A 26,032-nucleotide genomic window follows, 5' to 3' on the forward strand; every position below is an offset into this window, starting at 1 on the left:
TTAAAGGCTCCCCTGTGGGTCACAATAGTCTGAGCTATAGCAGCAGCATCATCAACAGGCAGCTGTTGATACGCTTGAGCTAGGTCAAGCTTTGCAAAAACGCGCCCCCCCTTGAGGGAGGCCAGAATATGACTGACCACAGGAACAGGATAGGCATGTTGCTGCAATGCCTTATTAAGAGTGCATTTGTAATCAGCACAAATGCGAATGTCCCCATTTGCCTTTAGAGGCGTGACAATGGGGGTCTCCCAAGGACTGGAATCAACAGGTTCTAGAATTCCCTGTTGGATCAGTTTGTCTAACTCAGTGTCAATTTTACTCTTTAAAGCAAAAGGGACCCTTCTTGCTTTAATTCTAATGGGAGTGACAGTGGGGTCTAGCTTTAAGGACACAGGGGGTCCTTTGAATGTGCCCAGCTGGGGGCTGAAAACATCTGCAAATTCTTTGCAGACTTCCTGTAGGTCGAGTGTTTGTAAGCTGTTGAGTCCTGTGACGTGTATCCCCAGGGCCTCAAACCAATCGAGTCCTATGAGACTCGTTCGTTCACCCCCTACTACTAATAAGTCTAGTGGACCTTCAAAATTCTTGTATTGCACGTTAAGGGTGGCCTCCCCCTTAACACACACTCTTGAATTTTGAAAATCTGTTAACACAATGTCAGAAGGCCTTAACTTGGCCTGAGTTCCACTACCGGAACAAATCTTCCTAAATGTATGCAAGGAGATGATTGAAAGGGCAGACCCTGTGTCTAGTTCCATAGTTAATGGAACCCCTTGTAGCTTCACCTTAAGTGACAGCTTTTTCTTAATGGGCTTGTGTGTGCCTGTCCTGAAGATGCTTCTTCGTGAAGCGCAAAAACCTACCCTATTCTGGCTGGGAACCCCGGTACCTTTCAGGCGCAGTTCTTCCTGAGGTTGTACCTTTCGTCGGCCCAGACACACAGCTGCAATGTGTCCTTGTTTGCCGCATGCCCGGCAGGTAGCGGAGCGGAACTTGCTGTCGGTTCTCCTGTGGCGACCTCCACAGCCGATGCACTTGAGTGGAGCTGAAGAGCTTCCCTTCTGCTTTCCTTCCTTTGTGGGGTGGAGACGGTCGACTTCCTCGTCCGGATCCTCCTCGGAGTTTCCTTGGACGTCTTCCTGGTGCACGGATGCAACTTCTGGACTGATTCTGATCGGCCACATGTTCTTGACGGCGCCGCCTGCTGCTTCTTCTGCGGTGACCTCTCTTAAGGCATCTTGGAAGGACAGTTCTTCTTTGGCGAAAAGCCTCTGTTGTAGATCTCGATGCCTTAAGCCGCACACGAATCGGTCCCTCAGTCGTTCTTCGAGGTCCTTGAACTCGCAGTGCTTGGCGGCCTTCCTCAATGCGGCAATGTATTCTTTGGCCGACTCTCCGGATCATTGATCCCTCTGCTCGAAGGTATGGCGCCATGCGATGACGGACATCTTAGGCTGGAAGTGCTCCTTCAGTAGCTTCTTTAGATCTGCGTAGCTAACAGACTCTACTGGAACAGGTGCTGCAAGGTTTTCTGCGATTTCGAAGGCGTCTTGACCGCAAACACAAAGCAGGGTGGCAGCCTTCAAGCTCTCTTCTCTCACTTGGTTTGCCTTGAAGTAGTTCTCCACCCTGGCTACGTAGGACTCCCACTGCTCTGGATGTGAGACGTCAAACTCTGAAAGCCTTCCAACCTTTGCCATCTTCAGGAGACAGGTCTATCAGCCAGCCTACCCCCGAATGCGCACTGGATTGGCGAGTAGCTGCTGAGTCAATGCCGTTCCGCCGCTCAGGACTCACTTGGGTAAGCTTACACTTCTTCCTTTCCAGGTGATGTAAGGCATCCCACCTTCGTCTTGGCGAAAAGCAGACACGAGAAGCAGTTGTAGTTCTCAGTTTTCTTTATTCTGTGTTCAGCTCACAAGTAGATGGCTTCAGCAGCTCCCAAAACCTCCCAGCTTCTTATATAGACATTTCCCGGGTCAATGCGATACTTTTCCCGCGCCAGCACCCGCGCATGCGCATGGCGCTGGCGACAGCCTGTCTGGTCCTGGGCAGCTTTGCACCTGCCCGGGACCGCCTGCAAACGCCCCGAGCCGTTTGCAAGGCTCGGGACATAACAGACATCATGTTTCCTTGTTGAAACATGTTCTTCTTGTATCAATCAGAAATTAAAATAGGCCAAATTATAGCAAACTAAATTTTATTACAACATTTTTAGATGTAGGTAAATTCCTGAATAATGTTTAATAATGTTAATCTCTGGAAATAAATCACTTAGTCAACTTACTAAACAGGTTTTTAACCCTGATGTTGTAACAAAATGTTGTTGGAATCTGTTTTATATCTTATATTCCATCTACGTCTTGAGATTCCTTTCCATGTGCTAAATGTGTTTCAATTTCTTTTGAGCAATTTTGAATATTTAATTTCCATTTAAAGAGAATCAGAATGCACAGAAATGAATAAACCTACGTTAGAATTAAAAGACAAGGAGGCGACAGAATTTTATGAAATTTGGAATAAATGTTATAATTGGCTAGAACAGAGAAAGGAAATGACATAATTATTGATGTACATAAAATGTAAATAAGATGTAAAGAATGCTTAAAATTTATAGTACTGTTCTGTTAAAAAAAGATTTATGTTTATGTATTTTAAGTTTGTTTGGTTGTATGGTGTATGGTGAAAATTAAAAAAAAATAAAAAAAATAAAGAGAAGCAGAGCAAACATCAGCAAGACCACTTGATGGCAACAAAAAAACAACAACTAGATATTGGATTCAACTTTTTATATGGGTAATTCTGTTTCTCTGGTGCGGAACCACTGGAACTCATTTAATGGTGGAGAAAGTAAATGGAAATATGAAGCATAGCAAATGATACCATATTCACAAAGCAGGAATTAGGGATGATACAGTTTATATTAAGCAGTTTCTTCATTCTTATCATGAACAGGAACCCAACCAATGAGAATGTCTGCAACTTCTACAGTTAAAACAGCATGCTGCTTCTTCTGAAGGAAAAATAAGTCTCAATGGGAGTCTTGGGGAGTATTGATCCCACCAGATTCCAAGATTATTGCCAGCATGGTACGCTTCCTTATTGAAAATGTCCTTAATTGAAAATCATGTTGGCCAACTTCTGCAGTCTGGCACAGTGCCTAGATCCTTGATTGCCCTACAACAACACTTCAAGAATTTAAAGTGTGTGAACTTCTACTCCTGGAATTCTGGGAATTGAAGTTCAAACATCTTAGAAATTGAGGTTGGGAAACACAGGTATTGTACTTTAGAGCCTCCAGATGGTCATTTAAAAGTATTCAAATTCAGTGGCACCACCCAAGGGAAAGGATGGAGCTTTGCGTGCGATGTTAGAAAGCAGCTTGAGAATTTAGCAAAATTAAAATAAGCAACTTTTCTCATTCCTTTAGCAACCATGTAGCTTGTTTATGGGGTGAGGGCAAAATGGAGGAGGGGTGAGGAAGAAAAGAGCTACAGATCAAAAAAGAAAAATGTACTAATTGTGTTACACACAAAGGAAAAATGAGCACCCCTAATTAAAAACTATTGAGGCATTAAACTGGCTGAAGTATTTGGAGTTGGCTTAATAAAGTTTTTTGCTTTGATATGGATTTTGCATTGGACCTATAAAGATAATTAAAACCAATGGAAGCTTATTTTAGTATATTATCACAGCAGTGAGTTTACTGTATGTCCAGAGATGGAAAGATCCAATACTACCCACTATGCAGGAAAGGTTGGTAAAGTTGATAGATTTTGCTGAAATGGATAACTTAACTTCTTTGATCAGAGAAAAGACATTATCTTCATTTATTGTTGACTGGAAGTCTATTATAAGACATTTTGCATGAAAAAAAATGAACTTGTGACTTTTGATGATTAGATAGGATAGATAACAGAAACAGAAAGAAGAGTATTATGATGTAATTTTAAAGAGAAAGGTTAATATATATTTATTCATGTAATTGCTGTGAAGAGTCTGAAGCCACTTCTTGTACCACTTTACAATGCCTTGGTAAGGCCACACTTGGAATACTGCATCCAGTTTTGGTCACCACGATGTAAAAAAGATGTTGAGACTCTAGAAAGAGTACAGAGAAGAGCAACAAAGATAATTAGGGGACTGGAGGCTAAAACATATAAGGAACGGTTGCTGGAACTGGGTATGTCTAGTTTAATGAAGAGAAGGATGAGGGGGGACATGATAGCAGTGTTCCAATATCTCAGGGGCTGCCACAAAGAAGAGGAAGTCAAGCTATTTTCCAAAGCAGGACAAGAAGCTACGGATGAAAACTAATCAAGGAGAGAAGCAACCTAGAACTAAGGAGAAACTTCCTGACAGTTAGAACAATTAATCAGTGGAACAACCTGCCTCCAGAAGCGGTGAATGCTCCAACACTGGACATTTTAAAGAAGAGACTGGAAAGTCTTTTGTCTGGAATGGTATAGGATTTCCTGTCTGAGCAGAGGGTTGGACTAGATGACCTCCAAGATCCCTTCCAACTTTATTATTATTGTTGTTGTTGTTATTATTATTATTATATTTTTTCTTTGTTTCTATTTTTCTTTAACTTTTTCCTTTTCTTGTACTTTTTTCTTTTTCTTTTCTTTTTTCTTTCCCTTTTTTATTCCTACCTTATAGTAGTTTGTAATAGCTTTTATCTTCTTGTTTAAAAGTTTTAATAAAAATTATAAAAATGGAATTCTCAGATAATTATGGATTTGTTTATTTGTTGCTATTGCTTCTGAACATGCATCCCAGTTTCTTCCACATTGGAGGCTAGAAGACCTCCAAGATCCCTTCAATATAAAAGCACTAAAGCATTCTGTTACATAAAATTACATACGCAATTGTTTCAATTCCTTCAAACTTAACAAGAGAACAGGTTTTAAACATTATAGGAAATTGCCTATAACTTATGGAAGAATGTTACTGTTGGAGTCCTATAGAAATTAGGTAACTGAGTAACTGATGTAGATATCATATACAATATCTAGGATGCATTGTGTAATTAACTCTTTGGCTTGGTCTGTATTTAATGCACATAAATTAGCTGAGCATAGGCCACCAGATTTCATTTCCTTGCTTAAGGGCCTTCTCCAGCCGAATAAAAAATTATCTGCCCTGCAACCTAAACATCTTGTCTCTGATAGTGCTCCTGATTGTTGCTTAAGCTAATTTCAGACATCCCACAGTCTAAATTATTGTGGTTGTCAATGAGAACTACTTGGTACCCAGTCTTTACTGTAGTTACTGCAAAATTTGTTTGGTTCTTCTCTTGCTCCCTGCCCTTCCCATTCATGGAAGAAAAGAAAGTTTCACTAAATATTTCTTGTATAAACCACTCTACTAATATCCAACTTTTCCTTTTAGGAATGGGTCCCTTCTTTTTATCCCCATACCTTGCAAATCTCATTCCACATGAATGCCTCCAACTGCCCTCCCATTATCTTCTTGCCACTGAAGCAGAGCTTTTCCTTATCCCCCTGGCAGAAGGGCTCTAAGGTCTTCTTCTTTTTTGTCTTCTTCTTGAATATGTGTTGATTTCTGTCTTGTGTAATGTTATATTCTTCAATATTCTGGGGTATTCCTTGATTGCTGTCTTATTCTATGCTATTAGGTTATATTTTCTTGTATTGCCTGTTTGTACCCTGAAACACTACCTTCATTAGAAGATTCCTCAGAAGCTGATGTGACTTTATTCCTCTTCCCAGAACACAAATTAGTACATTGTGAGATTTGAAGAATTTACAATGCAACTGTCGTGGTTTCGACAGATGAAACTCTTCAAAAGAACTTCAAGGCATTGTTTACCTTAAAGAGTCTTTATTTTGAGTAGCATAATATCGGCACTGCATAATCGAAGCCAAAAACTGAATTCCCTTCCCTCCTCCAATTAACAGTCATAAATCACATTCCCCAATTAGCTTGAAGCGTGGGCTTCCTCTCCAGTTCTCCAGCCTGCCAATTCTTTATCAGCTCTGGTTTCAATAACCTTGTTTCTCACGCTAGGTTTAGTGTTGTTATATCTAGCTGGACTCTCGTTCACATCCCCCCCTCCAAGCATCATCTAACTCTAAAAGCAAAAGGTAAAAGATGGCTACATTTCCATCTGTAGTCAATGCAAAAACATCTGATGTTAGCAATGTTGACAGCAACAGGACATGCTGCACAACCTCTACAGCATGAGAGTCACAGGGGGAAAGTCATTTGTGACAGAGAATATTTTCTTGAAGGGGTCCTTGGTGTTCTCTGAGCTTGCTATTTTTCTTGCAGATGTTTCATTACTTTAACTAGGTAATATTATCAGTGCTAGTAAGGGGTGCTATTGCTGTCAGTTTATATTCTGGTGTTTTGCCTGTCTGTGTAGGTAGGGACAGTCTTAGGTTCTTTAGTTGGGTTGTTTACTAATGGCTCTTTGGCAGTTTCTTGATTGGGTTATTGCTTACTTGATTGTTGGTCTGAAGTTGACCTTGGAGTTAATCTATGCTGATTTGAGTGCTGATTACTGGTGGAGAGGTGCTAGAGACTTTTTCTCTTTTAGGCTGGTTGATTGTCTCTTTGGTATAGTCTATCAATGTTGTTAATGTCTATATGTCTATTCATGGCTCATTTTTCAGGGTGCCAGGCTTCTAGAAATTCCCTGGCATTTTTGGATTGGCCTGATCTAGGATTGTCATAGTTTCCCAATGGAAACTATGGTTAAATCTGTCTATATGTTGTGAAATTAAAGCATTTTCAGCATGCCGTTTGACTGCCAGTTGTTTTTTTTTTCTTAATTACCATCAATGACTTCTAAAGGGAATGTGTTGAATCTAGCTAATGTACATTTGTCATATGGATAGTTCGTTAAAGACTGACAATAGACTGGTGATAAAAGATTGCATTGGGGCTAAGCTAATACCTTGCTACTGCTCTGTGTCAAGGATTCTCTTTTTCAAAGACCTTTTCACCTGATCATCCTTTGTATGTCCTCATTAGAGGGAAACAAACCTGGGAACAATAGTCCTCTTGTGGCAAACAGATGAGATCCATATTCTTGCAACTAAGTATGTGAGAAGTTCCACCAAGGTCATCAAGAGCTAAAAGACATGAGTTATTGCTATATGCCTCACAGCTTGTTGTTGTTAATTGCGAAGTCGTGTCCGACCCATCGCGACCCCATGGACAACGTTCCTCCAGGTCTTCCTGTCCTCTACCATCTTCTGGAGTCCATTTAAATTCACACCTACTGCTTCAGTGACTCCATCCAGCCATCTCATTCTCTGTCGTCCCGTTCTTCTATTGCCCTCAATCTTTCCCCGCATTAGGCTCTTCTCCAGTGAATCCTTCCTTCTCATTAGGTGGCCAAAGTACTTGAGTTTCAACTTCAGGATTTGGCCTTCTAAAGAGCAGTCGGGGTTGATCTCTTCTAGGACTGACCGCCTTGCAGTCCAAGGGACTCACAGGAGTCTTCTCCAGCACCATAGTTCAAAGGCCTCAATTCTTTGGCGCTCAGCCTTTCTTATGGTCCAACTTTCACAGCCATACATTGCAACTGGGAAAACCATGGCCTGGACTATACACACTTTTGTTGGCAGGGTGATGTCTCTGCTTTTTAGAATGCTGTCTAGATTTGCCATAGCTTTCTTCCCCAGGAGCAAGCGTCTTTTAATTTCTTGGCTGCAGTCCCCATCTGAGCTGATCTTGGAGCCCAGAAAAATAAAATCTGTCACTACCTCCATTTCTTCCCCATCTATTTGCCAGGAATTGAGAGGGCTGGATGACATGATTTTGGTTTTCTTAATGTTGAGTTTCAAGCCAACTTTTGCACTCTCCTTATTCACCCACATCAAGAGGCTCTTTAGTTCCTCTTCACTTTCTGCCATTAGCATGGTATCATCTGCATATCTTAGGTTGTTAATATTTCTCCCGGCAATCTTAATTCCAACTTTTGATTCATCTAGCTCTGCCTTTCTCATGATGTGCTCTGCATATAAGTTAAATAGGCAGGGCGACAGTATACAGCCTTGCCGGACTCCTTTTCCAATTTTGAACCAATCAGTGGTTCCGTGTCCAATTCTCACTGTTGCTTCTTGACCCGCATATAGGTTTCTCAAGAGACAAATGAGATGGTCTGGTACTCCCATCTCTTTAAGAACTTGCCACAATTTATTGTGATCCACACAATCAAAGGCTTTTGCATAGTCAATGAAGCAGAAGTAGATGTTTTTCTGGAACTCCCTAGCTTTCTCCATGATCCAGCGTATGTTGGCAATTTGATCTCTAGTTCCTCTGCCTCTTCAAAATCCTGCCTGTACTTCTGGTAGTTCTCGATCCACATACTGCTGGAGTCTAGCTTGTAGGATTTTAAGCATAACTTTACTAGCATGTGAAATGAGTGCAATGGTGCGATAGTTTGAACATTCTTTGGCATTGCCTTTCTTTGGAATTGGAATGTAAACTGACCTTTTCCAATCCTGTGGCCACTGTTGAGTTTTCCAAATTTGCTGGCAAATTGAATGTAGCACTTTTACTGCATTGTCTTTTAAGATTTTGAATAGCTCAGCTGGAATACTGTCACTTCCACTAGCTTTGTTGTTGCTCAGATTTTCTAAGGCCCATTTCACTTCACATTCTAGGATGTCTGGTTCGAGGTCAGTGACCATCTCATTGTGGTTATCTGGGACGTTAAGCTCATTCTTGTATAGTTCCTCTGTGAAGTTTTGCCATCTCTTCTTAATCTCTTCTGCCTCTCTTAGGTCCCTGCCATTTTGGTCCTTTATCATGCCCATCTTTGCATGAAACATTCCCTTCATATCTCCAATTTTCTTGAAGAGATCTCTGGTCCTCCCTATTCTGTTGTTTTCTTCTATTTCTTTGCACTGTTCATTTAAGAAGGCATTCTTATCTCTTCTAGCTACTCTCTGGAATTCTGCATTCAATTGGGTGTATCTTTCTCTTTCTCCTTTGCCTTTCACTTCCCTTCTTTCCTCAGCTATTTGCAAAGCTTCCTCAGACAGCCATTTTGCTTTCTTGCATTTCTTTTTCTTTGGGATGGTTTTAGTTGCTACCTCTTGTACAATGTTGCGAACTTCCATCCATAGATCTTCAGGCACTCTGTCTATCAGATCCAGTTCCTTAAATCTATTTGTCACCTCTACTGTATATTCATCAGGAATATGATTTAGTTCATACCTGAGTGGCCTAGTGCTTTTCCCTACTTTTTTCAATTTAAGCCTAAATTTTGCAACAAGAAGCTCAGATCTGAGCCACATTCAGCTCCTGGTCTTGTTTTTACTGACTGTATAGAGCTTCTCCATCTTTGGCTGCAGAGCACATAGTCAATCTGATTTCTATGTTGATCGTCTGGTGATGTCCATGTGTAGAGCCGTCTCTTGGGTTGTTGGAAAAGAGTGTTTGTTATGACCATCGTATTCTCTTGACAAAATTCTATCAGCCTGTGCCCTGCTTCATTTTGTACTCCAAGGCCAAACTTGCCTGTTATTCCGGTTATCTTTTGGCTTCTTACCTTAGCATTCCAATCCCCCATGATGATAAGGACATCATTTTTTGGTGTTAATTCTATAAGGTGCTGTAGGGCTTCATAGAACCGGTCAATTTCATCCTCTTCAGCACCAGTGGTTGGGCATAGATTTGGACTACTGTGATATTGAATGGTTTGCCTTGGATTCGAATTGAGATCATTCTGTCATTTTGGGGATTGTATCCCAGTATTGCTTTTCCTATTCTTTTATTGACTATGAAGGCTACTCCATTTCTTCTGAGGGATTCTTGCCCACAGTAGTATACCTGATGGTCATCTGAGTTAAATTCACCCATTCCTGTCCATTTTAGTTCGCTGATTCCTAAGATGTCGATGTTCAGTCTTGTCATCTCTTTTTTGACTACGTCTAGCTTGCCTTGATTCATGGATCTTACATTCCAGGTTCCTATGGAGAAAAAATCTTTACAGCATCGGACTTTACTTTCACCACCAGATATATCCACAGCTGAGCGTCCTTTCGGCTTTGGCCCAGTCGCTTCATTCTTTCTGGCACTACTAGTACTAGCCCTCTGCTCTTCCCCAGTAGCATATTGGACACCTTCCAACCTGAGGGGCTCATCTTTCAGCGTCATATCTTTTTTCCTTTTAGTACTGTCAATGGGGTTTTCATGGCAAAGATACTGGAGTGGTTTGCCATTTCCTTCTCCAGTGGATCACATTTTGTCAGAACTCTCTGCTAATAACCTGTCCATCTTAGGTGGCCCTGCACGGCATAGCTTATAGCTTCATTGAGTTACGCAAGCCCCTTCGCCACGACAAGGCAGTAATCCATAAAGGGGGCCTCACAGCTATATTTAGCAAATATCACACTGTGGTCTCTTTTTATGTGGTTCAGTCAAGGACCCCAGTTTCTGATGTAATTTGTCCATTAATATGATCAAAGAAGGTTCTTTATATTATACATTTCTAATCACTTTAAATAGCTTTAAATCCCCATCATTTAGCTGTTATATAAAGCTGTAAAGGTATCATCTTGATACTTCTCCCAGAAATAAGGTATCTGGAACTGGAATACCCTCAAGTCTATAGACTGGAAAGTGCCCCAAATAATGGAAAAATCAGTTGCCAGGATTAAGTTCATATGATGTGGCATAAGGCTAGAATCCAGCTCAAGGCAGATCTAATTATATTTATCTTTTTCTGATTTGCTACCTGGTTATGATCAGAAAGCAAAGAATGAGAATAAATAGTCTCATAACAAAGTCATAGAGTTTGTGAACTTCACTGCTGTATCTGGAGAAGTGGAATATTGGATGAGATTTGTTTATGGAATAGCTCTTTTATGAGAATATCTTAGGGGTATAGTGTATTTGAACCAGAGACCAGGACACAATTCAAACACTGTCAGAATATGAAAATTAGTTTATTGACAGTGATAGAAAATAGAAAAGCTGAAATAATAGTGAAATTATAAGCCCTCTTTAAAATTAATCACTATTAATAGGATACAGCATTAATGAGGTTATATTACTGACTGGGTTAATACAGATATATTGAAATACATAACTAGGGGTAGAAAGAATAATGTTTGTGAAGTTATTTCACCATGGCCATTATCTAAAAACCTTGAGTTACCAGCACTAATTGTTAATTTCCTTATGGCTAGGCTTGCAATTTTTATTTATGTTGTTAGCACCTATTGCATTCTCTGTGTTGCAGAATTTCTAGGGCTTAATTGCTTTTTAGAGGGACTAAAAATATTGAATTAGCAAAACAATATGTGCAGGCTAGAGACCTGATCCAGACCTTTCAGATTTTCTCCAATACTCTGTTGTTTGTTTAATATGTGTAAGAAGATTGTCTTTCTATCTCAGAATGGGAAGAATTAAAGATCTATAAGGAGATTAATTTTCATCATATGATAAGAATTTCCTCTCTTTATTGCCCAGAATTAGTTTCCAGGATTTTTGCAGCCATGACTGGGGATCCCTAGTTATAGTGAAACATTTTGTGATAAGAAAAGGATCAGCTATGTAATCTGTGGACTCTGGAAGAAGAATAGAATATACTAGTACCTGTAATTAACACATCATATCTTTGATTACTAAAATTTCCTCTTAAACATTCAACAAGAAGGAATCAGGGGCAACATTATTTTCTTCCTAAAATAATATGAAAGAGGCTTCCTTTCTTTAACTCAACTTCTTGGAAACCAGCTTTGTGGAGGAGCACATTCAACTCAGTTGCTGACCGTTCTTTCCCTTCAGTAAACAGCAACATTAACAAGGAGTAGAATTGGGCAATTAAAGGCCCTCCTTTGTCTTCATCAAGAAGCATTTCAACTATTAAGACACTGCCACCTGTTTCAAAATATATTTCAGTGATTTAGAGGTGAGAAAATATTGCTATTTATTTCACAACCCAATGAATATTACAAAATATTTTGAAAAAGCCCCAATTTTACGTTATGAATCCTGCTTTCAAATGTGTTATATTTATTCCTGCCAATGGTCAATAGAAACCAATTTTTTGTTCTTGGAAATTTTGTCAATTTAGAGATATTTTAATTATTTTCCAAGGCTTTCCCCTCAATCTTCTGTAGAAATTGACCATTAAAGATTTTTCTTGCCAAAATTCTGTTTGTGTTTCATTATATTATATTATAACAGTAAAGGTTTTCCCTGTCCAGTTGTTTCCGACTCTAAGGGTGGTGCTCATGTCTGTTTCTTAGCCAAGGAAGCCAGCGTTGTCCAAAGATACTTCTGTGGTCATATGGCCACGATGACTATATGCTGAGGAGTACAGAAAGCTGTTACATTCCCACTGAAATGGTACCTATTTATCTACTTGCATTTGAATGCTTTTGAACTGCTGGGTGGGCAGGAGCTGGGGCAAGTAGCAGGAGCTCACCCCATCATGTGGCACTCAGATCTCAAACTCTGTCTGTCAGCTTTCCAGGTAACAAGCTCAGCGTCTTTAACAACTGAGCCATCGCTCTCTCATATATTATATCAAAATACAATATATCAAAATTCATGTTTTGTTATTGGTTATTTTATATATAATCAGCCAATGCATACTCTACTTCTTTGACAGTTTGTTTGACTTGAAGTATAATCTATCAATATTATTATGGGATTGTAAGACATAGTAAATAGTCATCAGTTTTATTGTTTTTCAGTCCAAATAGTCCAGTTCAGCTTATGTCCAGTTAACATTCCGGCAATATATGGCCAGTTTTGATGGCGTTTCCCCCTTTCAATATTGTCATTAGCAACTTTCTCACTCTTTGGATGTATTCTTTACAAATCAGATTTTTAACTTGTACATCCTTAATGATATCCAATTATTTTTGTAGTGGTTGGCTACACAGTCAGTAGATGTTAGACTGTATTAAGAGTTTTTATGCACCTATTATCCACCAAGGACCTGGGATAGGCAGATGTTGTTTGATGGCATTAAAGGTATCATTGCAGGATATAAATTATAAGTAAACTTTCCTTTTGCAATTTGGTGATTTTGTCAATGCCAATGATGTTCAAGTGGTGCTTCAGTGGTTTTAGGATTGTACCCAAGGTGCCTATTATTATTGTTATTATCTTTGCTTTCATTTGCCACATTCATTCTACTTCTAATTGCTGGTATTTGTATTTTGTGATTTTCTCCAAGTCTTTCTATTCTGTTTTGCTATCTCCAGGTTCTGCAAGGTCCAGTATCCATACTTTTTTGTCTTTCTTATCAGCAGGTGCTAAGTCTGGGATGGTATGTAGCAGGTGCTTGAATGAATCTGATCTGCACAACACACTTTGGGTTATACAGGAGAGATAGCTGCAAGAATCACTCTGGAACCACAATTTTTTCAGCACTGCAGCTGAATTAATTATTTTAAGATGCCAGTTGAAGGCTCAGGAAAACTGGATGGTGAATTTGAAATGACCCTAGACTTAGGGCAGTCCAAAACTTGAGCAAGTATGAACTTTGCCAGTTCCCTAGCGAATTTAACTTTTCCTGATTAAAGAATACCTACCAGGTTTGCAGGCTTGGTACACTTCGCATAACAGCTGCAAACAAGTCTCGTCTGACCAGTTATGCAGAGTTCTGGCCAAAATGTACAGGTCTGCTTCAGGAATGGGATCTTTAAAAAAATCACCTACAAAAAATAAGTAAAATCTCATTTTGTACCATATCTGCCAGATTATTCTGACAGAATAATCTGTTTTCTCTTTTTTAAAAATCACAGAATCCAGTCTGTATGTGAAAGTTTCTTGTGCTTAGCAAGACATGAGTTTAACCCACAAGGAAGATTGCATCACATCCTTTACCTGCATGGAAAGTGATCCGGGTCTCTTCTGAAGAAAAACAATGGTTCTTGGATGCTTCCACTATTTCAGGGAGATCAAAAACGGTCACAGTACATTTTGGGTAGAGTGAAATCAGTTCCTTAGGTAAGCCACCTGTGCTTCCTTAAAGAAAGAACAAAATGTAATTAAGTAACTACAAAACAAAAAAATTTATATGTCCAGCTTTTTTCCCTGAAGCTACCCTGCCTGTTATTTTTCTAAACTACACATGAGATTAATTGGAATCTAATAATTTCAAAAATGAGACAACTTTTTCCAAATTTGCTATACTTCATATCATCGAAAACAAATACTAATAGGGAAGAAGAACTGAGATTGAGTCAATTGATACTCAACTTTCATATGGTCCTTCCGTGCTATGAGAATTCCTTAGGACGGATACACTGAATATTCACAATAATCAAAAATAATGTCTTTTGATGCAGTTTGAAGACACAAAAACTGAACATCATCTCAAAGGGCACCAAATCCCATATCATCTTCAGTCATGGTCTCTTACATCTCCAAAATGTTTCCGGGCAAATCCAGTTTAAGGGTCCTTTATTGATCAGCCTGCTATTCTCGGATTTCAGTTTTTTCCCATCTATGGTCAGCACTGGAAAAGGGGAGGAAGAGTACACTGTTTTCTTTTCAGAAATGTCTCCCTTTTCAAGCAGCCTCTGCCAAATTCTCCACTGACTGTATTATCGTATCAGGTCAAAGAGACACTTAACCATCTTTAAAACAGGACTATTTCTCAAAGTCTGCTATAGACTTTGACTTTTGATCTCCTAAGAATGTCTCCTTTTCCAGATACAGTTGAGAAGATTTGTAAGAGAAGCTAAGAAGCCATCTAGCCCATTGGCCCAACATGGAAAGAAGATGAGAAAGGACTGGCAGTACTTACCACCCAGATCACAAATGAGTGGGAACTGGGACAGGTCAAAGGCAGAAAGCACTTCTCTTCCTAGCACAGACCAAAGCTCATTCATGAAATTGGAGATGGTTTCTAACTCTTCCTTTGACCTAGATTTAAAACAAACATCACTCAATATAATTTTATAAAATGCTATTGTTGTTATTGTTTTATATATTTATGTTTGTATGAAACAAATTCTTTTTACAGCATTACTTAAATGATGTTGATCAGGATCTGGAAAAATCTGCATGTGATACATGAAACTGCCCTACCATTTCAGTGGAAAATGTTATAATATTCTTGAAACAAAGCACATTCACAAAGGTTCTCTAACTGCAGACCTGTGCTTTGTATATAAACAGAAACACCTGGTCAGTTAGATCTGCCATAACTATATTCTAGTGCCATAAAAGAGAGGTTAAATATGGTGAACATGATGGGTCAAGAACATATGATAGAGAAAATAATGACACTGTGAAGGATAATCATATTGATCAGTTGCCCACAAAACAATTACTCTATTTAATGACCATTCTCTAAAATTATAATGTTACCTGTAAAAGGCCTCAAAAGTCTTGTTTGAGGGAGAGCCATATATTGATGGAATCTGATTTTTTCCTTTCCTAAAAGAAATTTTAAAAAGTTAGAAAGGAACAAGACAATCATCCTGGCATTTTCTTCTGCATAGAAGTAGATCCAGAATGTCTTACAGTATTTTGATAGTTCAGAATTTATTCTAAATGTTTCATTAAGCCAGTTTTCTTTCATTCTCTCAAGTACAGTGTGTTGTGTCCTGAGCCTGCAAAGGCAGGCTCGGGACGTTGCAACAGTCCCGGGCAGTTGCAAGCTGCTCGGGACCAGACTGGCTTGCGCCAGCACTCGCGCACATGCGTGAAGTGCAAAGCACGCCAAATGTTGCCGTTTGGCCCGGGGATTGTCTTTAAGAGGAGAGAGGCTTGTGTGCCTCGGTGTTGCAACAGAGCAGCTGAACATCAATAAAGAGGCTCCTGAGAACTACCAAATGACTCCTGAAGTTATTGCCTTCGCTGAGGACTCAACACTGGCGATGAGGGTGGGATGCCTTGCAATTACTTCAAACAATTGTAAGCTTACCCTGGAGTCCTGAAGCAGCAGGAAACGGAGTTAAATTCAGCAACTGCCTGCCAATACAGCAAATGTTGGAGGTAAACTGGCTGATAGACCGTTCCTGTACTACTGAAGATGGCAAAGATAGGAAGACTTTTCGAGTTCGATGTTACGCATCCGGAAAGATGGGAGTCTTATGTGGCCAGAGTAGAAAATTATCTCAAGGTCAATCAAGTGAGAGAAGATGGCTTAAAAGCCGCCACCCTGCTGTGTGTTTGTGGTCAAGATGCATTTGAGATCGCTGAAAATCTAGCAGCACCTGCACCTCTAGAATCTGTTACCTACACAGACTTAAAGAAATTGCTAAAGGAACATTTCCAGCCCAAGTTGTCTGTCATTGCTTGGCGCCATACTTTTGAACAGAGGGATCAACAGGCTGGTGAATCAGCTAAAGAGTACATTGCTGCATTGAGAAGAGCAGCTAAGCCTTGCGAGTTTAAAGACTTAGAAGAAAGGCTGAGAGACAGATTTATATGTGGACTGAGACATAGAGACTTGCAGCAGAGACTTTTTGCCAAAGAAGACTTATCATTCCAAGATGCCTTGAGAGAGGTTACTGCAGAAGAGGCAGCAGGTGGGGCAATCAAGAATATGAGGCCTATCAGAAATACTCCAGAAGCTGTGTCTGTGCACCAGGAGGGAGTCCAAGGAAGCTCAGAAGAGGATCCTGATGAAGAAGTAGACCGTCTCTACCCAACAAAAGAAGGGAAGCAGAGGGAAGGCAAAGAAAAGTCTTCAGCTGTCCCCAAGTGCTTCGGGTGTGGAGGTTGCCACAAGAGGACCGACTGCAGGTTTCGCTCTGCTATCTGTAGAGCATGTGGAAAGCAAGGCCACATTGCAGCTGTGTGTCTGGGCCGTCAGAAGGTACAACCCCGAGAAGAATTGCGCCTGAAAGGTACCAGGGTCCCCAGCCAAAACAGGGTGAGTTTCTGTGCTTCACGAAGAAGCATTTATAGGACAGGCACACACAAACCTATCAAGAAGAAACTGTCACTTAAAGTGAAGTTGCAAGGAGTTCCATTGGTCATGGAACTGGACACTGGGTCTGCACTTTCAATCATTTCCATACACACATTCAGAAAGATTTGTTCTGGTAGTGAATTTCAGGCCAAGCTTAGGCCTTCTGACATTGTGTTGACAGACTTTCAAAACTCCAGAGTGTGTGTTAAGGGGGAGGCCACCCTTAACGTACAGTATAAGGATTTTGAAGGTCCATTGATAGTGGGGGGTGAGAGAACGAGTCTCATAGGACTCGATTGGTTTGAGGCCTTGGGAATACATGTTACAGGGCTCAATAGCTTGCAAACAGTAGATCTACAGGAAGTCTGCAAAGAATTTGCAGATGTTTTCAGCCCACAACTGGGCACATAGAAAGGGCCCCCTGTGTCCTTAAAACTAGACCCCACTGTCACTCCTGTTAGAGTAAAAGCAAGAAGGGTTCCTTTTGCTTTAAAAGGGAAAATTGATACTGAATTGGACAAATTGATTCAGCAAGGAGTTTTAGAACCTGTTGATTCCAGTCCTTGGGAGACCCCCATAGTCACGCCTCTTAAGGGTAATGGGGACATTCGCATCTGTGCAGATTACAAATGCACTCTCAATAAGGCATTGCAGCAACATGCCTATCCTGTACCTGTAGTCAGTCATATCCTGGCCTCCCTCAAGGGGGGGCATGTTTTTGCAAAGCTTGACCTAGCTCAGGCTTATCAACAGTTGCCTGTTGATGAAGCTGCTGCAGTAGCACAAACCATTGTAACCCACAGGGGGGCATTCAAACTAAAGAGGCTACAGTTTGGAGTAAATGTGGCTCCTGGAATTTTCCAAAGCATAATGGAAAATACACTGAGGGGTATACCAGGCGTTTGCCCCTATTTTGATGATGTCTTAATTGCTGGAGATTCCACTCAAAATTTAGCCGAGAGATTGAGGGCTGTTCTGCTGCGGTTCCGGAAAACGGGCCTCAAACTCAAGAAGGACAAATGTAAAATTGGGGTGCCTTCTACAGATTTTCTGGGATTCAAAATTGATGCCAATGGAATTCATCCTGCTGAGTCCAAATTAAAGGCTATCATGCATGCTCCTAGGCCTAAGTCCAAGGCCGAACTACAAGCTTTTCTGGGCCTTTTGAATTTTTATAATTCATTCATTCCTAACAAGGCTAATGTAGCTGAACCACTTCATAGGCTTCTGGACAAACAGGCAGTGTGGCAGTGGTCACAAACACATGAAGCAAGCTTCAATGAGGTTAAGGCCTTACTCACATCTAACAATGTGCTTGCACATTTTAATGAAACTCTTCCTGTGTGCATCGCTTGTGATGCTTCTCCGTATGAGGTGGGAGCAGTACTCAGCCACCTTAGGCCGGATGGAACTCAGGTTCCTGTTGCGTATTACTCCAGAACCTTGTCTTCTGCTGAGCAAAACTACGCCCAGATAGACAGGGAGGCTTTAGCTGTTGTTGTTGGAATTAAAAAATTCCATGATTTTTTGTATGGCAGACATTTCACAGTCTTTCCTGACCATAAGCCTTTGTTGGGGCTGTTTACCGCTAACAAACAAACACCCCATATCATCTCCCCCAGAATGCTGAGATGGTCAGTCTTTCTGTCAGCCTATGATTTTTCTCTAATTCACAAACCTGGGAAAGAAATGGGCCATGCTGATGGCCTCAGTAGATTACCCCTGCAAGTAGTAGAGGCTGATCCTGCCCCTGCCATCAACATCCTTTCAATTCAGGCATTGCCTGAGTCACCGTTAAATGCCAGGGATGTGGCTGCTGAATCTGCCACAGATCTCACACTCTCCCGTGTCTTATCTTGGGTTTTGTCTGGATGGCCAGAGAGTTGTCCTGGCGCTGAGTTTCAGAGTTTCTGGCTTAAGAGGAACGAGTTATCCACTTTCCAGGGTTGTCTGCTGTGGGGCAGCAGAGTTGTCATTCCTACCTCAATGAGGTCTAGGGTCTTAGGTTCCCTTCACGAGGGTCATCCTGGCATTGTACGCATGAAGGCGCTTGCGCGCAGCCATTTGTGGTGGCCTGGGTTAGACAAGGAAATTGAAGCTAAGGTGCACGCATGCCACCTTTGTCAGCGCTCACGCCCAGAAATGCCACAGGCTCCTATGCATAGATGGGAGGAAACACAGTCTCCATGGTCTAGGGTGCACATTGATTATACTGGGCCCTTTCACGGTCAATTCTTCTTGGTCCTGGTTGATAGCCATTCAAAATGGCTTGAGGTTGTACCTGTCTCTTCCACCACCACTGTAAAGACTATTCAAGTACTGAGGGGGATTTTTATTTATTTATTTATTTATGAGATTTATATACCGCTTTAAGTGCAAGCACTCTCTAAGCGGTGTACACCAGTAAGCAATGTATATATATATTTAGATTGCCCCCAACAATCTGGGTCCTCATTTTACCTGCCCCGGAAGGATGGAAGGCTGAGTCAACCTTGAGCCGGTGAGATTTGAACCGCTGACCAGCTGAACAGTCAGCTAAAGTGGCCTGCAGTACTGCACTCTAACTGCTGCGCCACCTTGGCTCATTTTTGCTGCACATGGGCTTCCGGATGTTTTGGTGTCTGACAATGGCCCTCAATTCACTTCTTCCAAATTCCAAGCTTTCTTACAGGCCAACATGATTAGTCATGCCACCTCTGCACCTTTCCACCCTTCCACCAACGGTATGGCTGAACGGATGGTCCGCATCACCAAGGATGCTTTAAAGAAACTGACATATGGGTAGGTTGTTAATAGGGCAATATTGGAAGAAGGAATTTTTGCCTACTTTGCAAGAATGGTTTTTTAAAGTTTCTTACTTAGTGGAAATGGCAAAAATTTTGGCTTTCTTGAAAGATCAATCGCAAGAGAAGTATCTTTTGGTGTGGAAAAGATGGATAAATTTTATACAATATAAGTATGATATAAGAAAATATTATCTAGCTTTTGAATAATTTATATAAGTTTAAGATATTATTTAGAAGTGTAATTGTTATTATTCTTTAATTTTTTATTTTTTTTATTTTTTTATTTTCTCTTTTTTTCCCCTCTTTTTGTTTTTTATATATAATGGAGTTAAAGTACTTTACAATTTGTTTATTGAGTGTAATTATATTTGCTTAAGGTTTATTTGGGTTTAAAACTTTTTTTCTTTTAAGATCTAGTTAAGCCTGTATTCAGCTCTGGGAAGAACAGGGGAGGGTTTTGGGGTGGGTTGGGAGGGATTGGGGAAGGGGTTTTTATTGTAAAATTTTAAAAAAATTTAATAAAAAAAAGAAACTGACATGTGGGGACTGGCATCACAGGTTGGCAGATTTTCTACTTGCTTACCGTACCACACCTTCTACTTCTACTGGGAAGAGCCCGGCTGAACTTCGCTGGGGGCGCAAACTGACTACTAAGCTTGACCGGTTGCATCCGGACAGACTGCCTTCTAAGTTTACACAACCCAGGGCACCAAGGCAATTGCTAGTAGGTGCCCCAGTATGGACCCGTAATTATGGGCCAGGTCACTTGTGGGTCCCTGCCATAGTATGCAAGTTTACAGGTCCCTTGTCTTACGAGGTTTCCCTGGATGACGGTCGTATCCTGCAACGGCATATCGACCAGCTGCGTACGAGACTGGACTCACCTGCTGAGACTCCTGGGTCTTTTCCAGGGGGGGAGGAGGACCTCTACGGGCAAAGGGAAGGGTGTGGGCAGCAGCCAGACACCAACAGAGAGGCCACAGACGGCCCATTCCAAGATTCCGCGAGTGGTCCGAACAGGAATTCGTGGGAACCAGCTAGAACACAGGCACCAGTGCCTACTCCAGCCAGGGAGTTATCCCGGGGGCATAATCATTACACACCAACACCATTCAGCACTCCAGTCAGGGAGAATAACTGGGAGCATCCTAATAACTCACACCTTGCAAGAGAGCTGGCACACACTCCGTCTAGTTGGCCCAACACTGCCACTGTTCCCAGGAAGGGGCATTTATCTAGGGAGGTGGTCGGAGGGCCGAATCCCAATTCTGACACCTCCGGCATAACAGAGGGGGCAACTGAGTTTTGGGACAGTGCTGAGATTCCAGACAGCCCTACTATGGAACTGGGAAGTGGAGGAAGGCAGCCTCATGATAGGTCTAGGGTAGACCTGAGAGGCTCTACTGAGTTGTCCAAAAGTGGCAGCCTTCTAGAAGGGCCAAAGAGCCTGCAACTAGGCAGGTCAACCAGGTTATGGAGAGAACAAAGTCCTGGCCTGACGAGCCCGGTGGGCAAGCAAGCAGGCCAGGCAACGGGGCACGGTTCATGGGGACCACCAGGGTCAAAGGAAGGGGGCGAACACATAGCACTCCCTGGACAAGATGTGCTTGGAGGTTGCCAGGGAATTCGGAGGTCACAGAGAGCTAAAAGATCTCCTAAATATCTTGAAGATTTTGTAACTCTGCTGGCAAAGCAGAAACAGTAAGAGGGTGTCCCTGTGAAAGGTTCGAATAAGGAACAATGGGAAATGAAGCCCAAAACATTACAGCTTGGTATCATGGAGTTAGTGTGGCTCCCACGCTCGTGTTAAGGTCACGTGTAACTATTAATGTAGTTGTAGTTTTAGCCAGGGGGGAAGGGGTGTTGTGTCCTGAGCCTGCAAAGGCAGGCTCGGGACGTTGCAACAGTCCCTGGCAGTTGCAAGCTGCCCGGGACCAGATTGGCTGGCGCCAGCACTTGCACACATGTGTGAAGTGCAAAGCGCGCCAAATGTTGCCGTTTGGCCCGGGGATTGTCTTTAAGAGAAGGAGAGAGGCTTGTGTGCCTCGGCGTTGTAACAGAGCAGCTGAACATCAATAAAGAGGCTCCTGAGAACTACCAAATGACTCCTGAAGTTATTGCCTTCGCTGAGGACTCAGCAATCATCATCTTAACTTTATTGCAGTCATTAACCAGAACAAAAGAATTGGCATTCAAACTGGCAATCTGGATAATATGAACTTGGAATAGCACTGTAAAATATGAATATATGCACAAATACATATGCATATTCATATACATTCTCCCTCTCCCTTTCTCTCTCTCTCTCTCTCTCTCTCTCACACACACACACATGTAGCCCACTTATCCTGGGGCTTCACTTGGTAAGCAGCATGTTTGACCTTCAGAGTATAAACAGTAACATGCCTATTGAAAAGTTTGGTTTACCTCTTGCCCACTCACAATATAACAACTTTTGGGGGGTCTTTTATGGTGGGTTGTAGTTCTTACACAAAGGCTGAGATTTCTCGCACCAGAATCTTAGCATGCAGTTTTTGCAACTGTTCCTGTATCAAGAGATTTAGTCATTCCTTTATATTGGACTTAACATTGCTCATCTTTATTACAGTAGCAGACAGAGAGACAGAGAGATAGACACAGATAGACAGACAGACAGAGAGACAATGGGAGAGAGGGAGGGAAGGAGGGCACCCACCCCAGTCCCACCCCCCTCCACCAGAGATCCATGGATTCCCCCCACAGAGGCACCCTGCAACCTGAGGGAGGGAGGGAGGGACAATGGAAGGGAGGGAGGGAAGGAGGAAGGGACAAAGGAGGGAAGAAAGGAAGGAAAGAAGGAAGGAAGGGACAATGGGAGAGAGGGAGGGAAGGAGGGCAGTGCCACTCCCCTCCACCAGAGACCCATGGATTCCCCCCACCCACACAGGCACCCTGCAACCTGAATGATGAGCTGGCCACCTCCCTCCCCCCCGACCATTGACTTCGCTTGTCAAAAAATTGCAAAAAGTGATCACATGATCCTGGGACACTGTGGCCGTCATAAGTATGAATCAGTTGCCAAGCATCTGAATGTAAATCACATGACCCTGGGGATGTTGCAACAGTCGTAAGTGTGAAAAATGGTCATAAGTCACTTTTTCAGTGCCGTTGTAACTTCGAACAGTCACTAAGCGAATTGTTGTAAGTCGAGAATTACCTGTACTTTATCATTTTTTCCTCTTTTGGGGGGGGGTCAAGTTTTTAATACCTTCCTGGGCGACTGGTGGTACTCAGATATTGCCTTATCCTAAAAGTGGTACAATGGGTGAAAAGGTTGAAAAGCCCTGCTCTAACACATCAAGAATCACTCTTAAATTATTTTTTATCTGTCTTTTAGGTAGCAAACCATTTTGGTCTGTATGTATAAATTTGATCAAAAATCTCTGTAATCTTTCTGCCATTATTGAGGTGAATATTTTATAATCTACATTTAATAGTGATATTGGTCTATAATTTTTTATTTGCATTAAATCAGAGTCTTCTTTGGGTATTAAAGTAATGTTGGCTTCAGTCCATGTATTTGGTATTTTAGCCTCTGGGAGTATTTCATTACACAGTTCTTTCAGAATCGGACTTAATACATCTTGAAATGATTTATAAATCTCTGGAGGTAATCCATCTGGGCCAGGAATCTTATCCTTTTTTGCCTTTTTATAGCCTCTATAATCTCCATCATTGATATTTTTCCATTTAATATATTTTGAATATTCTCTGGAATTTTTGATAAGTCTGCTTTTTTTAAATACTGCTGTATTTTTTCTTTTGGTATTTCCTCTGCCTTATAAAGTATCTCATAATAATCTTTAATTTTTTTTAATTGTATCATTTTGAAATTGTAATTCACCTTTTGGATCTTGCAGCTTGTTTATCAATTTTTTCTCTTTCCTTTTTCGGTCTATATGCTAACCATCTCCCCAGCTTGTTGGCATTTTCAAAGAAGTTCTGTTTAGCCCTTTTAATCTGTTGAGCCATTATTTCCATCTCGGCTAAATTTAATTTATGTTTTATTATCTCCATTTGTTTCTTAAGTATTTTCTTTTGTGGATCTATTTGTAATTCTGATTCTAACTTTCTGAATTCTTTCTTCAACTTTAACTGTTGTTTCTTTTCTTTATTCTTTTTAGTGATATAAGTTATGGGCAACCCTCTGAAATATGCTTTAGCCATATCCCATACATTTTGAAGCGATGTTTCTTCTTTCTTGTTTATTTTGAAGAAAAAATCCATTTCCTTTGTCACTAGTTGTAGAAATTCTTTTTCTTTCAATACAGATTTATTCAAGGACCATCTTAATTTTTTCTTAGTTCCTCTCCAAGTCATCTTTATTGGATTATGATCTGCCCAAACATTAATTTCTAACTCAATTTCTTGTATCATCATATTAAGTTCCAAAGATGTCCATATCATATCAATTCTAGACCATGATTTATGTCTATTTGAGTAAAATGTATATTGTAGTTTCTTTGGATTTTTTTCTCTCCATATATCTTGGATACAAAGTTCTTCTGTCATTTATAAAAGTGCTTTAGGTAATATATTTCCTCCTTTTCTCCTTGTTTGGCACTTTTGTAATCCAAAGTTCCATCTTTTATTGCATTAAAGTCTCCCATTATATAAAGATTTTGATAGTTTAAATCTAATATTTTTTATATAGTTTTTGGTAAAATTGTTCTTGTTTATCATTAGTAGTATCAGTATCTGTTTTTGATCCATCATTTTTCCACCATTAATATTCTCCCCTCTTCATCCGCATAGATTTGTTTGGGGTTTATCGTTTCTTTAATGTATAAAGCTATTCCTCTTTTCTTTTGAAGTGCTAATGCAAAGTGAAGTTTACCAATTTTTGGTTGTTCTAACAACTTAAAATGTTGTCTCTTAATGTGTGTTTCTTGAAGAAAAATTATATCCATTTTTAATTTTTGTAATCATGTAAAGATTTTTCTCCTTTTTGAAGGAGAATTTAGTCCGTTTATATTCACTGACAAAATCACACTCTCCTCCATCTCTTTCAATTATATCTAGGTCTTAATCTTCTAGTCAATCTTATCTGTGTCTGATCTTCTGGTCTTGCTCCTTCTTCTGTATATGTGTTTTTAATTTCTTTCTCCTCTCTTGATTTGACTGCTCCTTCTACTGCCATTTCTTCCTGTTTCTTTGCTTCTCTCTTTGTACCTCTTTCCAAAAATGCTCTATGGTTATTGAAGAATTCCATTGCTTTAAGTGGCATATCCAGTCTATATTTTTTCGTATCTCAGTAAATTAAAATCCCTTCTGGAATCAGCCATCTAAAATTCACTCCTTTTTCAGTTAATTTCCTAGTTAGAAACTGATATTCTCTTCGGGATTCTCTTATTCTCCTAGGAATTTGTTTGAAGACTACAATTTCTTTTCTTTGTATTTCAAAGGTTCATCTCTTACTCTTCTCAAAATCTCATCTCTTGTAGATCTTTTAAGAAATCTGACATGTACTTCCCTGAGGACTTTATTTCTTTTGAGTTGACTAATTCTCCTTCCATTTGCTGTTTCTCAGTTCCTAATGTGTCTGCCAATAATTCCATTATCAAGCCTAGGAGATCCTCTTCCTTATCTTCCATTATATTTTGAAACCCTAAAAAGTATGAGGCTTTTTCCATCTCCATCCCAGCTATTGAATCTTCTAGTTCTTCATTTATTTGGATCAACTTCTGATTTTCATCTTTTAAAACTTCTAGTTTCTGGTCAACCACAGTTGATTTATCTTCTACTTTTTGAACTCTTTGTTGATTATCTGTTGATCATCTGTTAAAAATTTTCAAAATGAGAATCTATATTATTAATTTTTTGATTCATTTTATCAAAATCACTTTTCAGCTCCTCATGATTTCTCGTTGTGACCGCCATGTGAGTAGCAATTGCCTCTTGAATTGCTTGAAGGGTCGCTTGTGTGTCCTTTTGGAAGGTATTAGCCTTTTCTTGTTGAAGCATTGTATCAATTGATCTCTGATAGACTGGACTTGCAGAAGCCAAAGAGGGAGCAGGAAATCCCTTTTTTCCCCCAATTATGGATAAGTTAGGAATGGTCATCTTTATGTTTAAATCATACATGGTAATCCACCAAGTAAGTCAAAATTTATAATCCAATAGGCTCCTAACAAATAGAAGAGGTAAACAATAAAAATAGCAAATGGTAAAAAAGAGCAAAAGGAAAAAAAATAAAAAAAAATAAAAAAGGTTTTTTATTTTTTTTAATCCAGAGTATTCTGTTTGAAGGGATTTCTTGTTATTAACTCTTTCAAAACAGCTTGTAAAAAATCCAGATCAAGCTGTATTTGTAATCCAGGGAAGTCTGATAACT

General features: G+C 40.4%; 1 protein-coding gene across 1 annotated transcript in view; it reads right to left on the reverse strand.

Annotated features, from left to right (window-relative positions):
- Window positions 1-11,659: 11,659 nt before the first annotated feature.
- The window catches only part of LOC120313672 (acetylserotonin O-methyltransferase-like), a 38,975-nt gene continuing 24,602 nt past the window's right edge, over window positions 11,660-26,032 (reverse strand). Inside the window, exons 4-8 of the mRNA XM_039355808.1 lie at window positions 15,322-15,390; window positions 14,756-14,874; window positions 13,831-13,971; window positions 13,536-13,658; window positions 11,660-11,868 (exon numbers count right to left, since the gene is read on the reverse strand). Coding sequence (XP_039211742.1) covers window positions 11,660-11,868; window positions 13,536-13,658; window positions 13,831-13,971; window positions 14,756-14,874; window positions 15,322-15,390 — 661 coding nt within the window. The remainder of the gene's footprint in view (window positions 11,869-13,535; window positions 13,659-13,830; window positions 13,972-14,755; window positions 14,875-15,321; window positions 15,391-26,032) is intronic.

This window comes from Crotalus tigris, unplaced genomic scaffold, assembly GCF_016545835.1.
Source record: "Crotalus tigris isolate CLP2741 ecotype Arizona unplaced genomic scaffold, ASM1654583v1 scf7180000018759.1681925, whole genome shotgun sequence".
Taxonomy (NCBI): Eukaryota; Metazoa; Chordata; class Lepidosauria; order Squamata; family Viperidae; genus Crotalus; species Crotalus tigris.